This window comes from Branchiostoma belcheri, unplaced genomic scaffold, assembly GCF_001625305.1.
Source record: "Branchiostoma belcheri isolate BF01 breed outbred unplaced genomic scaffold, Haploidv18h27 scaffold58, whole genome shotgun sequence".
In the NCBI taxonomy this organism is placed as follows: Eukaryota; Metazoa; Chordata; class Leptocardii; order Amphioxiformes; family Branchiostomatidae; genus Branchiostoma; species Branchiostoma belcheri.
The window spans coordinates 1,806,104-1,822,466 of record NW_017804220.1 but is presented as its reverse complement, the minus strand read 5'-3'; the positions used below and the strand labels follow the sequence as shown (position 1 = coordinate 1,822,466).

The window sequence follows — 16,363 nt, the reverse complement described above, 5'->3', positions numbered from 1 at the left end:
GGTTAACGTTGCATCAGAATTTTGCCTGTTGCAGAGGATATTTTTTAAACAACATTTGGAAACTACTGTCGAAATGCTAACCTTATATGAGCGAATACAACCTTATATGAGACATTTTGCCAAACTGCTATGTACAATACATTACGGGTTTCGCGCAGATGCAGTATGTTCTGCCGACGTGCTGGCAGAACACTACTTACCTCGGAGCCATTGGCTTTCGCTCTCTTCAGCTGCTTGATGCGCCCGTCGATCCAGTAGATGTGTTCTCCCATGCGGTCGTAGTCTATGACCTTGACGTTGCGCAGCTGGTGGATGGGCAGCACGATGTCAGGACTCTGCTGTTCATCAAACACCATCCTGCTGATCAGGTCACGCTGGCTGAACAGCAGGAACGACGCAGGAGCTGGCAGAAGAAGGGAGATACGACATCAGCATGACATTCTTTTTCATTCATTTAAAGACAAGAATCTAATGCTTGACTTTTGTTCGAGAAATAGTGACTTATTCTCTACTTGATCTTTGTCCAGCCTTTGATGAAGCTCTAAAATTGCACATAAAATGTTTGCAAAAATGTTTCCTATATATACAAAGTTGCATGTTGGCCGACATTTTATATGCCATGGATTTATATCTGGACATTTTAGTGTGTATTTGCAGAAAGTATTTCTCAATTACGGAACAAAATATTGACATTCTGCAATACTGCAGAAAACTCACTGCTAGTAAAGTCATTTGAAAACGTATTTGAAAACCAGTACTGTAGATTACAGCAAATTATCATGAAAGTTCATCTGTGTTGGTAATAATCATAGTAAAATGCTGAACTTTATTCCAACACAAGGATTACACAGGGATCAAATTTTCAAAGACCACTGTCGTCTTCATCAGCATAATTAATGACCAATCACTTCACAACATAATCTAGCAAGAAAGTTACAGTTACATGGTTAATTATCCTGATGAAGGTGACAGTGGTTGCTGAAAATTTGATCTCTGTGTAATTGTGAGTTCAACATTTTACTATGATTACAGCAAATATTAGGAGTGAAGACTTACGATGGCAGGTCCTGTCGTCAGGGTCCAGGTTCCAGTGAGAAGGACATCCACACATGACGGGCAGGTCCATGGCGGTCTCCGCTGACGTGGCGGACGGCATGGCGGTGGCCAGACACAGGTGGGAACACCCGCCATTGTTTACTGCACACTGGTTCCACCCTGTGATGATAGAAGGAAAGATGACTCAGTTTTCTCCCTATAGCTTATTACTGCAAAGCTTCTGAAAATACTTTCATCAGATTGGTAAAGTATAGGATAAAGGAGGTTTTTTTTGCACCAGGATTGTGAAGCTCTGAGAAAGGTGTCTGATAAACAATGAAATGACAACACTTAGGTGAGAAATCTTGGTTGTATAAAAGAAAACTCCTGTATCCTACTACAAAGGCTTCTAATCTTAGTAATCCTAAACATCTCAGTAATCTTGCAAATAATACACAACTGTGTAATAATCAGCTTCAAAACCTGTATCAGAGAAAACACTTTCTTTTCTAAAGACATTACTATGGATACAGAAATCACAGTCAAACAGAGATCACTTGATTGTAACACTTTATCAAAGACAGACTTGTACTTGCCCTTGTTGTTTGAGTAATTAGGATTTAGGTCTTATTCTATAATTAAGGTCTGATTCTATACTTCTTTTTTGTACTTTGTTCATTTGTTGTTGCCATTCTTTGTACCATGTGCAATTGTCCTGCAATAACGTTCTTCTTCTTTTTCTTCATGTCTCAGACCTTTACCTGATTGTCTTGAGGAATGGAACACTAAGATGTCCATGATGTCCATCACGTAGTCCAGGGAACCCTGGATACGGGTTCGATTCTCGCCCGTGGTCTTGTTGGCCCGTTCGATACTCCGTGTGTTCCAGTCTGTCCAGTACACATAGTCCTGGTACTGGGTCAGTCCAAACGGGTGGGGCAAGTTGTCCGCTATCACCCGCTTACGATCGTTGCCTGGAAGGAGTTGCATAATAATAAATGGTGTTTATTCACTAAACAGTACCCGTGCAGTCGCAGCCTTTATACAGCTGAATTGATGCAGGGTGTCACATAATAATCAATACAAATCACAACAATGAAATAACACACATTATACACATTTCTGTCGCAAGGGTCTGTGCGGCTGCCAAGCTGGCCTCAATATGACTTTCCCCAACTGAAGTTAGGTACCCATTCACACTTGGGTTGAGTGAGGAAAGTTGTTTAAAGTGCCTTTCTCAAGTGGCTACTTACATACCATTTAGTCTTTCTCAAAATGATCTCTTTCTGGTAAAGACGTAAAAGCAATACAACAATGCATTCTAGCATTACAAACTGTTACACTCATAGTCATACATGTGTAAAAAAAATCGCCCCTTGGTCATTTCCCTCCTTTGCCATGCTTGCGATCTACTCCCTAATGCAAATTTTTCTAGAAAACGTGTCTTGATGTTAACTAAAAAACAAAAAAAAAAGAAGGCTGTACCTAGCATGTTAGAAGACTCTATGAGGTTGGTGTCCAGGTCTGCCCAGTATAACCGTCTCTCTGGGTAGTCGATGGTCAGTCCGTTAGCGCGCCCCAGACTGTCCACCAGGATGAACCGGTCAGTACCGTCCATGGACGCTCGCTCGATCTTTGGGTCACTGCCCCACTCTGACCAGTACATGAACCTGGATGGGAGAAAGGGGAAGTTTTAGAGAAGGCTGGCAGCTTCATTCTTATTATATTGTTTATTGTCATTTTGCACATAAAAAAGTAACATAATACGACATCTTTATATAATATCTGGGCCGCGATAACGTTCGATAACGGGTTCCGGACCGGGCCGTACTTTACGGTACGGCCCGGTCCGGAACCCGTTATCGAACACTTCCATGGCTTCCATAAAACAATTCCAACGCGTTTCGCCCTAACCGCGCGTGCCCCTTTAAAAAATTCGAATACAGAATCCGGACGTTGGAATTGATGTTGTTGCATTTTAGGGTTCAGTGGCACCAACTTTTGGCTCATCTTGCATTGAAAGGCGTGTTTACTTGGGTGGGTAAGACATAAAATACAACACGGTGTATTCCGCATTGCCCTCGGTCCCGGCCCTCCCACGAGTCGGATCGCCCTCCGGCCTGCGGGCGATCCGACCCGCGGTCGGGCCGATACCTCGTGCGATACGGAATACCCCGTGTTGTATTCTATATGTACAGCACAAGCACATCTATCTCACCCAAAGGCAGGGTCCAGTGCCAGGGACCGCGGATTGTCCAAGTCCTGCCAGACCAGGACCTTTCTGGAGGAGCCGTCCAGCCGAGCCACCTCGATCCGGTTTGTTCCGGTGTCGGCCCAGTACAGGTTGTGAGCCACCCAGTCCACCGCCATGCCTTCTGGGAAATCCAGTCCAAACTGGATGATCTTCTCGGCGCTGCTGCCGTTCATGAAGGCTCGACTGATGGACTGTGTAAGGTTTAGAGAGGGTAGAACATCAGAAAACTTGGGTTTTTCCTTGGGCCATATATTCTACAGTGGAACTTGGTGCAACAAAGTACAGTTGGGATAGATAAATAGATAGCTGAATACAAGACTTATAGTTACACTCACACTCACTCACTATCCGTTTAAAAGTTACAAAGTAGGTGTAACAGGTTATTCAGTGTAATATACATGTAGCCAGTTGCCATGCGCTAGGTGCCAGTGAAACTGGTGTATTATGCTGAAGGGCCTACATACTGGCTATGCAGATACAGATATTGTAGATACAGATATTGCAGCTATGAGAAAAAAAATAAAACACTAATCAATTGTGCTACCCAACAGCTGGTTACACCGAACGACTTGTTACACCTAACCCTTGAACATCTAACTCTAAACATTGTTTAAAGCTAACTAATGATAACACCCCTACTGTACTTGGTGACAGCAAGTTCCACTCTGCGATGATTCTAAGAAAGAATGAGTTTTTGAACACCCGAAGGCAAAGTGTACATGTATGCTTGAGCTACAATGTATTTTAGAAAATGATATAAGAAGCCATTGAACCACATTGACACCCACCTTCAGACTGACATCTGTCCAGTATATCCTGTTGTCATTGATGTCGAAGTCCAGCGCGCTGGCCTCCTTCACGCCGGGCAGCGGGATCACCACGTCGTTGTTGTTCGTCTCCAGCGATATTCTCCGGATGTCGGCGCGGCGCGAGAACAGGAGGAAGGCCTCGGGGACGATGCACGTTCTCATGTCCGTGATGAGCTCCAGGCCCATTGGACAGCCGCAGGACACGCCTGACGGCCGGTACAGACACAGGTGCGAGCAGCCGCCGTTGTTTTCCACACAAGGGTTCCAGCCTGGGGAGGAATTCACATATCCAGTCAACATTACAAGGCACCAGAAAAACGTGAGCCCTGGCGCCCCCACCCCAAAAAAATTTGGGCATACCAGCAAAAAACCAGGCACACCACTGTGAAGGTAGATATTCATACAGAACATTATATCACATGAATATTGTCTTTTCCTCATAGAAAAGTGCAGACTGGAACTATCATGATAAGAGAGCAAAATCATCATGATATGGCTGTTAAGCTTTGCCGTCTATTACATTGAAATCCTAATGCAAAAAAAGTTTTGATCGGAGTACTGGGTAATCTTACTCTGTAGACACATACAATGTAATCATGTTCCTAAAATGGGACCAGTCTGGAGGGCTGTATATCCTGATAGCTATGTCTTTCATAAATAAAAGGAAACAAAGACAACATAACAAAACAACAACAACAACAACAAAAACAATAGTGTACCATCTGTCCTCTGTACGTTAACAGCCTTCAGACCCATGAGATCAGGTAACTGATCCACGATGATCTGTCTGTCATCTCCCGTGGTCTTGTGTACGCGCTCAATACTCCGTCTCTGCCAGTCCGTCCAGTAGATATAGTTACCTGTGAGAAACAAGAAAGATTTTAAGTACAGGGCTCGAAATTCATTTTTGGGGAATACACTGGTGCACTGGTTCACCCAACCTAAAAAGAGTGCACAGTGTGCAAAATACCTGGTTGCCCAGTTGCTCTGGGCAACCAAATTTTACTTGGGCCAATCTATTTTGGAACCTAGTTAGCCCAGTGTGCTACCTGAATTTTAAGAATGCTCCCCCCCCCCCAAATCATGCCCACTTGTATCCAGCACATGCTTTTTAATTTTAGGTATTAATATAATTACTTGTATCAGTTAACTAAAGGCTGATAGAAATATTGTCAAAGGCTGATGTATATGTAACATTACTTAATTTGAGGAAAGTAATAAGTTATTGGTGGAGCAACCTAAAATTCTGATGGGCAACCTAATTTTTGACGTAGGTTGCCCACTGGGCAATCTGGTTCAAAAAAGTATTTTGTACACTGGTGCATCAAAACTTCTTGGGTGCATTATACAATATATTTAGTAGAACATGTAAACAAATGTCAACAATGATTTTATTACTATTTAACACTTTGATATCAAGAATATGCTGTATGCTACTATACATTTAACATCTTTACATACTTAAACCTACAAAAATGTTTGGGTGCACCACAGGAAAAAAAGGGTGCACAACTCCAAATTAGTGTGCAACAAGGCGCACATGCACCAACTATTTCGAACCCTTGAGTATCTTCCAAAAAGTTAGTTACAAACTAGGACAACTCGCCATTGATTGGCCAAAGGAGTGACCGTTAGCCACTGAGCTATGGTGCGCAGGCTGTGACCATTGGCCAACAGAGTGACTCCTTAACCACTGAACTACGGTTGGCCAAAGCACTGACCACTATCAAATTTTTGATGGCTAATGGTCACTCCTTTTCGCTATTGGTTACAGTCTTCCCACTGTGGGATCTACTTTTAAAGCGTCAACATAACACTTTTATTTTAATATCTTACCTAGCAAACTGAAGCCAAAGATGTGTGGAAGTTTTTCATCCACAAGGATAGTGCGCCCAGTCCCGTTGAGGTTGGCGTATTCGATCTTGTCTGTTTTAGCGTCGCCCCAGTATATTCTCCTGGCCTGGTAGTCTATGGCCAGACCGTTGGGCCAGACCAGCGAGGTGTTAAACAGAACTGTTCGATGGCTCCCGTCTAGTTCCGCTCTCTCGATTTTGGGATGCTGGCCCCAGTCTGTCCAGTACATGTATCTGGAAAGGATAAAATAAACTAGTAAAATAACTAAAAAAGTAACATTTGCAAAGCAAATGCATAATTATGTTTATCTTCCGATATGGTCTGCTCTGTTAATTCTTACTCAAACACATTCACATACATGTATATGGTGACAGGAGTCTAAATGCCTTCTATGAAATTGCAACATTATGTAACCGAACACCAGTTAATATGGTGACAGACGTCAACAAATGAGGCCATTGGCCAGGTCAGAGGTCACTGTCTAAAGAAGAAGAAGAGGAAGAAACTGGTCAAAAACAATATGTTTTCCTTCGGTATACATAATGATTTAAAATGGAGGGAGTAACAAGAAAAAAGAAATTTTGACCAGCAACCTTGTAGATTCAGAAGTTATAATACCTGAAATTCAACTGTCTAAAATAGTTGTAACAATTATATTAACATAAAAACAAACTCTATGATGTAATTATGATCAACACTAATGTATCCATGCATGTTTAAAGTTAAAACTTTTGGTCCAACACAAAAAATTCACCTAGACCTTTCGACCAGTCACTCTGGTCTTCCTCAGTAGACTGACCCACTTCAAAGAAGCCACGTGACAAGCTACACTGGGTCAGTCTACTGAGGAAGACCAGAGTGACTGGTCGAAAGGTCTAGGTGAGAGAATTTTTTGTATTGGACCAAAAGTTTTAACTTTAAACATGTAACTACCAACACAGATGAACTTTCATGATAGCATCCATGCATCCTTACCCTTCTGAGGGGTCTAACACGATGGCTCTCGGCTCGTCCAGGTTTTCCGCGATGAGGATTTTCCGTGACGTTCCGTTCAGTCTGGTGACCTCTATTCTGTCTGTGCCCGTGTCTGTCCAATACAGGTTCCTGGCTACCCAGTCTACTGCGATGCCGTCAGGATGTTCTACCTCTGTTGTGATCAGGTATTCCACACCTATAGAAGATAGGATGCTTCAGTTAGTCAATTGTTTAAACAGTACTGGTATTTGTCACTATAATTGCTATCAAATTACTTTAAAGAGTTTTGTCTTGAGTCTTGAGATCTCTTAGAAATTATTCACAACTCTTCAACCCAACTACATTATGTAAAAGTAACAAAAAATTTTAGCATACAGCTTTCAACTGATACTGTAATTCCTGATTTTTTTGTTCAATTCATACTTTTTTTTTTACAGATTTCGTGGTCACTGTCTTGTTCAAGTGTACCGTGAACTTATCATTGTTAATTTATTAATCACCCCTTTCCTAGACTTGCCATCACCGCGAAATTAATTTTTGATGACTGTAGTATTTTGCTACAATTAAGAAAAGGTAAATTACAGTACTTTGAAAACATACAATGTACACTATACTGTATACAGTGCTTGTTTAGCTAACGGTGGGGCAATAAATGCTACCTTGTGTGAAAGTGATCTCGAACCAGTTTAGCTCATTGAAGAGCTAATCTTCCACTGGTCATAACAGAGAAGACAGATGCTATGTGCAATATTTACAGGTTCTTTGTACCGGGGAAATTTGCCTAACTCTTTTCGCCAAGTACAATGAACAGTGCACAACGGCTTAACGTCCCGTCCTAAGGACTGCTACCCTAAACAGTAGTGTGCATGTCGGGTGAGCGACAACAGCCGGGATTCGAACTGCCAACCTCTTAGTCCAGAGGCAGGATCGCTAACCACTGCACTACACAAATGATCGTCAAATCCAAAACGGGAATCAAACCTGTGCCATCTAATCTCGCCCGTCTGATTGCCCTAGCCTCGTCATCAGTCCAGTACACGAACCCTTCCACCACGTCGTAGTCGATAGCGATGGCGTGTCTGATGTCATCGATCTGCAGAACCACGTCCGTGTAGTCCGGCGTGTCCAGCGATATCCTCCGCAGGTCTGTTCTTCTCGCCAGCAGGAGGATTTCACTCGCTCCTGGAGACAGGAAAAAGGAGATATAACTTCTGCATGACCTACTGCCTTTGACATAATGTAAATTACTTGATACTCGTGGTACTTAAATACTCAGCACTCAGAGTTTTTGCTGTCATTTCTGTACTGTGAATTTATCATTACCCCAAACAAAAATTAATGATTAACTGAAAATTTTTTCTTCTTCACCTGCTGCCACCGCAAAACGTTCCGCAAACATGTTCATTTTTCATAGAACTTTTACTACCGCAAATATAAAGTGATTTACAGTAATTATGATAGCAACATAGTATACACATACAAGCTTTATGGTATTAAAGAGGCCATTTAAATCAGGGCATTGCAACAATCCCTCAAAGATGGTAGGGGGCTGCAGTCTTTCTGCAACCTACATGTATGATCTACTGTTCACTGAGTCACGTGTGTTATCTTGCATGAAGTGACGTCACAGAATTTACAAAGACTGGAAAATCTGGGTAAGTCCAATTTCTTATGTTGAAAATTACACTTGTTTTATACAAACAAGCAGGTTTTACAGCAAACTCTCACATAATTTCACACTGCCGCTCCCCACAATCACAGATCATACCTGATGTAACAACTTAATGCAGAAAATGACTATAACATCCTCTTTTCTCTTTGTTTGTTGTAAGCCTTTACATACTACACTGGAAGTCTGTTACACCCAACATTCTAAGTCACTTCCGCTGCCATTATTCTTTAGAATCTTTAGTCCTTGATCTTGTAATGAAAGGCTGTAGGTGTGAAGCACGGTCTAGCCAGCTCAACTTTTTTTTCTGTTTGCCTAGGTTCATGATTGGACATGGGAGGATCATTGCTCGCAATCTAGGGGTGTAGAGTGTGTGTACTGTAATAACTAGTCGAGTTAGTTTGATCTTTCTTTATTTGCTTAGATAGATGGTTTGTATTATGTTTGAATTGTGTTTGTTAATTTCCTACTATTATTTTCTTTGTTTCAAAATTGGTAATAATGGTAATTTATCTTCTAATTTTTAAGTATTGGGGAGGGCCAAAGATAAAACATCAGGTTTCTGGCTCTCCAATGCCTGTCTATTTATTTCTCAATTACTACATTTTGTTTTATTTGAAAGGCCAACATTGTTGTTTTGATTATATGGATGACATCCTCTGGCAGCCTCAAAGCTGATGCGAGCGTGCAAATAAAAAAAAAAGTTTGGCCAAAAAAAAAAGTTGTATTCACTATGAAATCTACGTGGTTTTGAAGGTTGAACAAATGACATAGAGTATGGTATGGCGAATAATCTAGTCTTCAAATTCATTTGATGATGATGAAATTCATTTCTTTACATTTTTGTCTTTTTCGTTTAATTTTTCAACATTGGTATCATTTTCCAATGTTTTTTTTTTTAACTCTCGGTATACATTTGCTCATTTACAACTGTTTTGTATGATTTACAGTATGTTTTCTTTTTGAAATCAAACAATAAATAAACAAATAAATACCATCAGCGCAGGTTCTGTTGTTGTCCAGTAGCTTGACTCCGGTGGGACAGGCACACCTGTAGTTAGGGGTGTCAGGAGACATCAGACACAGGTGGGAACACCCGCCGTTGTTGGGCTGACAGGGATTGGCGTGTCCTGGAACAAGAAATCAAGACACAAAGGCGTCAGTTACTGACATGAAGAATGATGATCATTGTACTTGTCTATCATCAGGTAATGCTAACTTTTGCATTTTAGATGTGTTCACTAGTGAAATAACCAAAAAGGCTCGGACAAAACTCACCCACTCCAAAAGCGTAACGAATTATGGTAACTGGTCAAAAGTAAAAAAAAAGGTAAAAAATACGAGCAAAACTAAGATGTTTAAGCTATTAAACTATTTTAGGACAAAAATAAGCATATAAATTTTATAAATACTATTTAGTGTAACTTTATGTAGGTAAGGGATTAGGTATATTGGACTTGTATCTGATCAATTTTTTTCAGTACAGTATCGGTACTGTGTACCAGTACACAGCCCCAGGCCTCGAAATTAACTTTTTTCACTATTGTCCCAGAATTGTCCCGAACATAGATTTCAATTGTCCCGAACTGAAGATGGACTGTCCCAGCCTGCTTTTCAGGAAATAAGTTGATGACAAAAATAAGAAAACAACAACTGAATTTGTACAACTTGAAGTCCACTTTATTAGTAAATGTAGGGAAATACATGATAATATCATGGGCATGGCACCGTCCCTGATATTTGGAATCCCTGATTGGTCAAATTTAAATGTTTGTCAGAGTATTATATATTTATAGGCTGCCAGCAGTCTGCAGCAGGATGGATGGATCGCATTCCCAAATGACGTGGATGGTCTTAGAATTTTCCAATTGTCCCAAAATTGTCCCGAAACGTAATTTGAATTGTCCCAAGCTGAAAATTTAGTGTCATTTGACACTGGGACAATGTTAATTTCGAGCCCTGAGCCCTAGGCACAACCTGTCAAGCTAAGTCATGTTTCAAGGTCTTAAAAACAGCATTACGCATGGAAGTCACCTTGTCTCACACAGGTGTGCAGTGAGACTGTTTCCTGTTCCACAACAATTAACGACACACACATCCGCTCAGGCTCTGTTGTGTCAACACGCCCGACACCTTCCCGTATTCCAGTCACAAGTCAACTGCCAAACTCTTTTTTTTTCTATCAGGCCACACCAATTTAATTTCTTGGTTAACAGATTTTTCTAGGAAACTAATGGAGCAGGCGGGCGAAAAAAAAAACAAAACAGCCCTAGACATCCTATTATGGCCCAAAATGGTACGATAGGAGCTATGAAGTCAACACACCAGGCTGGTTCAGAATTTAAGCAATGAATTTTGAACTTTTAATGATACTACTTTTAATGATACTGGAATGACTGTAACAAGTAGTAAGAAAAGGACTGTTTTCAACTGTTCAGGGAAAAATATGAGCATTTTGCAGTTGATTCTGAATTTTTATTTTTATTTGCAAATCAGAAAAAAATGAAGTGCCGAATCCGTTAACCAAGAAATTAAATTGGTGTGGCCTCATGTGCTGATGTAAACAATAGCCTGGGTTGTAACACTCCTGGCTAATCATTGGTTTACAGCAAGGTTGCAAAGTTCTAGCAACATGCAGAAGTCCTGGTGGTGGAAAAAACGAAGATGCCGGTGTACTCTTGTTTTGAATGACTGGAGGTTACGCTACGACAGTGAGCAGGCCGCCGACACATGTTAGTCAGCGCAACTCGCGCGTGGAAAGCGGATAATTTGCCACCAGTGACAGAACTACTGTGTATGTTGTTGATTTACACACAGGGAGCGAGGGTTGGCAGTGTCTGCTGCAGTTGATTGATATTGTGATTATAACATAATTCATAACTTGTCACTCTACTTGGTCGCGTAACCGCCCAAATGTACTTGTCTGTTCTTTCATTGTATATCAGGCGTAGGAAAAAATGTGTTTCCTGTTTCCCGACCGACCCTAGAAAAAACTGCCGACCCTAGCCTTTTTTGTGTGGACCCCTGCAAGGGACATGAAGTTTCTGAGCTGATCGACCTTTTCTAGCTCCATGATCTGACACCTGAGTGATGAAACGTTGTACCATCGGTTTTCAAAGATTGACACTGAAAACATATAAATTGTCTTCATCCAAGTTTTACTTTGTTAAATTGTACAGTATTTGGATCACCAGACTCACCTCCAAATCCCCCAATACTGAACCCCCAAAAAAGATCATCCTTTGCCGACCCTAATATTTTTAGGACTGAAACAGCTAGGCCTCAGAACAAGTTGTGTAGAAAGCGGATAATTTGCCACATTGTTAGTGTCAGAACTGTCTGACAGTGTTTACTGTGGATGATTGATATTGTGATTATACCAGTGTCGTAACTTGTCACTCTGCTGACGCCAATGTGTGTTCATCCGGCGAAAAAGACGGCGCCACAGTTTCGCCAAATAAGGCCATGCTGATTTGATTATATGGATGACATCCAAGCGTGCATGAATTTTCTTCCTCCCCCCCCACCAAAAAAAAGTTTTCGACCATACTGTAAATCGTACAAAGTAGCTGCAAAATGAGCAAAAATATATGCTGTAAATTGAAAAAAACATTGGAAAACTATTGGTGATCCAAAAAATTTAATTGATGATACTTTATGTTTTGAATATCAATATTTGAAAATAGAAGGTACAAAGTTTCATCACTCAGGTGTCTGATTATGGAGCTAGAAAAGGCTGATCAGTTTGAAAAATATACAATCATGTATGTTTCTTCGATACCTCTGTCGCAGAATGCCAAAATCGATTCTAAAGAACGAGAAGAAAATGTAAAGGCATGAAAATGAAGAGTCTATTATTCACCATTGGCAATAAAATATTATGTTTAGTCATCTGTTCAACCTTCATGACCACATAGGCCTAGATTTCATAATGAAGGTAACATTTTTTTTTGGCCAAACTTTTTTTTTATTCGCATGCTCGCATCAGTTTTGGGGTTCCCAGAGGACGTCATCCATATAATCAAATCAACATGGCCTAACCACCCTTCTGTCCTTGTCCTTTCTTCACACATACATCAACAACCTGACTTGCATATCTTTAAGCAAAGCCTGTAGAAATTTATGACCAAGAATTATTACCAAGAAGCCTTGTTAGTTTTCCTTGTCACACTCACTAAGGCCACAGCAAGTAATTTTTATGGATGACATCAGCGCACGCATTAATTTTCGCCTTATTTTGGAAAGAAAAAAAAAGAAATTTTGTTCCCTTCTGACAGTGGTCAACATGCCGAAAATGGGCAAAGATGTCTGTTGCCATGACGGAAGGTGGATGGCAGATACCTAAGAAGAGAGGAGACAAGACAAAGCTCTGATTTAATGTTTTGTTTTTTTACTTTGATGCAGTGATATGTGATGCTTGCTACATGTATATGTGATGTTCCCACTGAATCAAAACCATTTGTACAATGATTGAGTCAAAATTTTAAAATGTAGGAACCTTGGTTTTTTCGCCTCGTCTTGTTTTTTTTTGCACGCTCGCATTAGATTTGGAGTCTGGGGAGGATGTCATCCATGAAATTTACTTGCTGTGGCCTAAAAGGAAGTTGATTGTTTAGGAAACTGGGTTACCAGGTTATTATCATACCCTGAAAACTAACGCCCGATTTAGACTAGAAACGGTATACCGTTTTGAAACGGTACGAAACGTTTCGCCACAGAAAACGGTTCGTCTTTAGACACAGGGGCGGAAGTGTTTCGGGCCGCCCGTGGCGCAGGATGTTTCTGACCCACAGTGACCTATGATGACCTCCCCGAACCACTTATACGGTTTGCCTCATTGGCCTTACGATACTTGTGTTTCAGGGCCTTGAACTTCGCCCGAACCTGCTTTGGGGTGCATAAATACCCCTCAGCCGCCAGCCCGTCCACAAGCATCTGTATGCCCTCCCTATTACGCGAGGTCCCCAAGCGGGATTGTATAGTTTGATTGGCCCACAAGATGATCAAGAAGCGGGTCTCATCTTGGGTCCAGACCCTCCCTTGGCCTTCTGCCATCCCTCCAGACGTAAAGGATAACAAAAATTCGAGAAATACACGATATAAAATGGCGAAAATGGACACAATCAAATATGGCGCGAATCTACCAGATAATGGACGTGCGCGGGCTTATTAGCATGTGATTAGCATATGACATGTGACCTGGTTTACCGTTTCAAGAAACCCTTTGTCTTTAGACCTAGCAAAAAGCGTTTCGGGCCCCCCGCTGAAGGGTTCTGAAACGGTCGAAAACCACGATGGAGGTGGTTTTCGGAAACGGTCCGCGAAAACCCATAACAAACCGTTTTTTCCTCTTTAGACCGGGAACGGTTAACCGTTCCGAAACGTTTCCCTGGCCAAAACCCCTTAAGCGTTTCTAGTCTAAATCGGGCCTAATAGTAACACAGCTGAGTAAATTTTTCACAAGGTACGTTTTCAATTCCGTCAAACTTTGTTTTGAATCAAATTCTAAGTTACGCTAGAGCAGACTTTTGCAACTTTTTTCTCTGTAGTATGCAAGTACGAATGACAAACATATTTTGAAGCTTACTTGTCTTGCCTAAAGGGATATGATAATACATGGCTGACCTCATATGTCTGTCACTGAAACGCCATAAATTCCCTCCATTGTGGCGTCCCAAGCCTTACGAAGGTGTGTCTACTATCAGCTAAGTAGTCCTGATACCACCTAAGACCTGAGTTAAGATATATAAGATAGGGAACGGATACGCTTGTTTTGAACTGCTTGTTTTTAAGGCTATGTATGAAGTGCCCTTTTATTTAAACTTGAGCTCCAGGAACTATGGGGCTTACAGAAATGCGTACGACTGCACCAAGAATCCAACTGTTTGGAATTTCTGTACAGAACCCATGTAAAATCTGAGGAGGACATAAATCCATGTTTTAGGTAAAATGGATCCCGATTCTTGACCGAAAAATCAACTCTATATTTTTACCCTGAAAGATATTCATGTGAAAACTTCATGCAAAGCTCTAAAAATTATTCAAGAAGTCGCTGATGGAAAACGTTTTTTTGTATCACTGGCTGGTTAAAGTTATTTATTGGTGGTATCAGAAAATTAAAGGACTCCTTACAAGGCTTGTTTTAGGGCTATTTCAAATGCTTCATGTATAAAATTATGACAAAAATGTGCAGTAAAGAAATAGCAGTAAATACATGTACCAATATCTGACAGATTTTCTCATCTAGAATACTTTTTGTTTTGCTGTACTGAAATAACATTGGATGCCTTTAAGGTCATGTTGATTTATTTGATTATATGGATGACATCCTCTGGGAACCCCAAAACTGATGCGAGCGTGCGAATAAGAAAAAGTTTGGCAAAAAAAGTTGCTTTCATTCTGAAATCTACATGGTCATGAAGGTTGAACATATGACACAGGGTATGGTATGGCAAATAATCTACTCTTCAAATTCATTTCTTTACATTTTCGTCCTTTTCGTTTGATTTTGGCATTCATTGCACAACATTGGTATTGTTTTCCAATATTTTTTTGTGCAACTTACGGTATATATTTACTAATTTTGCCACTGTTTTACAGCATGGTTGAAAACTTTCTATTTGGAAACGGACAAAAATTCATGCGCAAACTGATGTCATCCATATAATCAAATCCACATGGCCTAAGCTGAAGTAAAAAGAGTTTCCAGAAATGCCCATGCAACGACCCCTACAACCTATCCCACATTTTAATTAAAAGCGAAGGTATTTCCATTGTCTCCCCAAAGCTCCTACCAGTCTACTACCTGACATAAACTCAGGTGGGAACAATAGAGGTTCCAGTATCTTGTCAGCCTGGGGGCTGTCTTCTGCCCAGGGATTACCTGCCCGATCGTTTGTTATACACAGCCAACTGACAGGTGATGCTTTATCGGGCACCAAACAAATTGGCAAAAGGTAAAGAGGTCTTTCTGGTCTTTTGGAAGAATCGCTCTACTGCCACAGTGGGGTAATACCTGGGAGGCAGGGTCTGAATCACAACAAATATGTGGGATTTACAGGTGGGACGGTCCAGGTGTGCTTTTGTGTAGGGGTGGGGAAAACATTCCAAAACACACGTTTTTAAGCGATTTTATGTCAGTAAAACTAGATTTTCAAAGTCAATTTTCTGGTCAATGTGATAGCATACTCCCCTTGGAAAATGTTGAAATCTTGACCCTCTGAAATGCTATTTTCTGCATTTTCAAGGGCAACTTTTGCTGGTAGACTATGCTTTAAAAAGTTTAATGTCACCTCTTTTCATAACATTTTTTGTCCGTCAAAGATGACAGATAAGGTAAAAATTTTGTCTTTCTTTAGCAGCAAAATCCTGTTAAATGACAGCAAGCCTGGCTAGAACACTAATTTGTAGCAACCTCAAGTATACTCTAAGTATTTCCAGTCAACAGAAACTCAGTGCCTACTTAGCCAACCAAAAAAATGTTACCATCTGCCAAAAACCTCAACCAGACAACACAAACACCCATCATTCAACCCCACACTCATACCCTTGGCTGTCAACAGGGAGGAAATTGAAAAATTTGCACAATCTGTGGAGTGGTCCCTGCGGAAGTCTTGCCTTGATCTGATGTCCCATTTCCAATGGCAAGGGTCAAGTCCCCCAAGGTGGTGTGGCAGAAATCTGCTCAAAAGACGTGATGACAGCGTCTTGACAGCTGTCAGATGGTTGGAGACGTTTCACATTACACCCAAGATGCATCCAGTGTTA

At 41.0% G+C, this 16,363-nt stretch overlaps 1 protein-coding gene across 1 annotated transcript in view; it reads right to left on the bottom strand.

Moving 5' to 3' along the window:
• LOC109481815 (low-density lipoprotein receptor-related protein 6-like) overlaps positions 1–16,363 on the bottom strand; it is a 78,429-nt gene that overhangs the window by 21,208 nt on the left and 40,858 nt on the right. The window contains exons 4-14 of the mRNA XM_019784403.1: positions 9,592–9,726; positions 7,909–8,109; positions 6,928–7,123; positions 5,935–6,185; positions 4,818–4,958; positions 4,078–4,367; positions 3,254–3,480; positions 2,521–2,705; positions 1,797–2,009; positions 1,057–1,215; positions 201–403 (exon numbers count right to left, since the gene is read on the bottom strand). Coding sequence (XP_019639962.1) covers positions 201–403; positions 1,057–1,215; positions 1,797–2,009; positions 2,521–2,705; positions 3,254–3,480; positions 4,078–4,367; positions 4,818–4,958; positions 5,935–6,185; positions 6,928–7,123; positions 7,909–8,109; positions 9,592–9,726 — 2,201 coding nt within the window. The remainder of the gene's footprint in view (positions 1–200; positions 404–1,056; positions 1,216–1,796; positions 2,010–2,520; positions 2,706–3,253; positions 3,481–4,077; positions 4,368–4,817; positions 4,959–5,934; positions 6,186–6,927; positions 7,124–7,908; positions 8,110–9,591; positions 9,727–16,363) is intronic.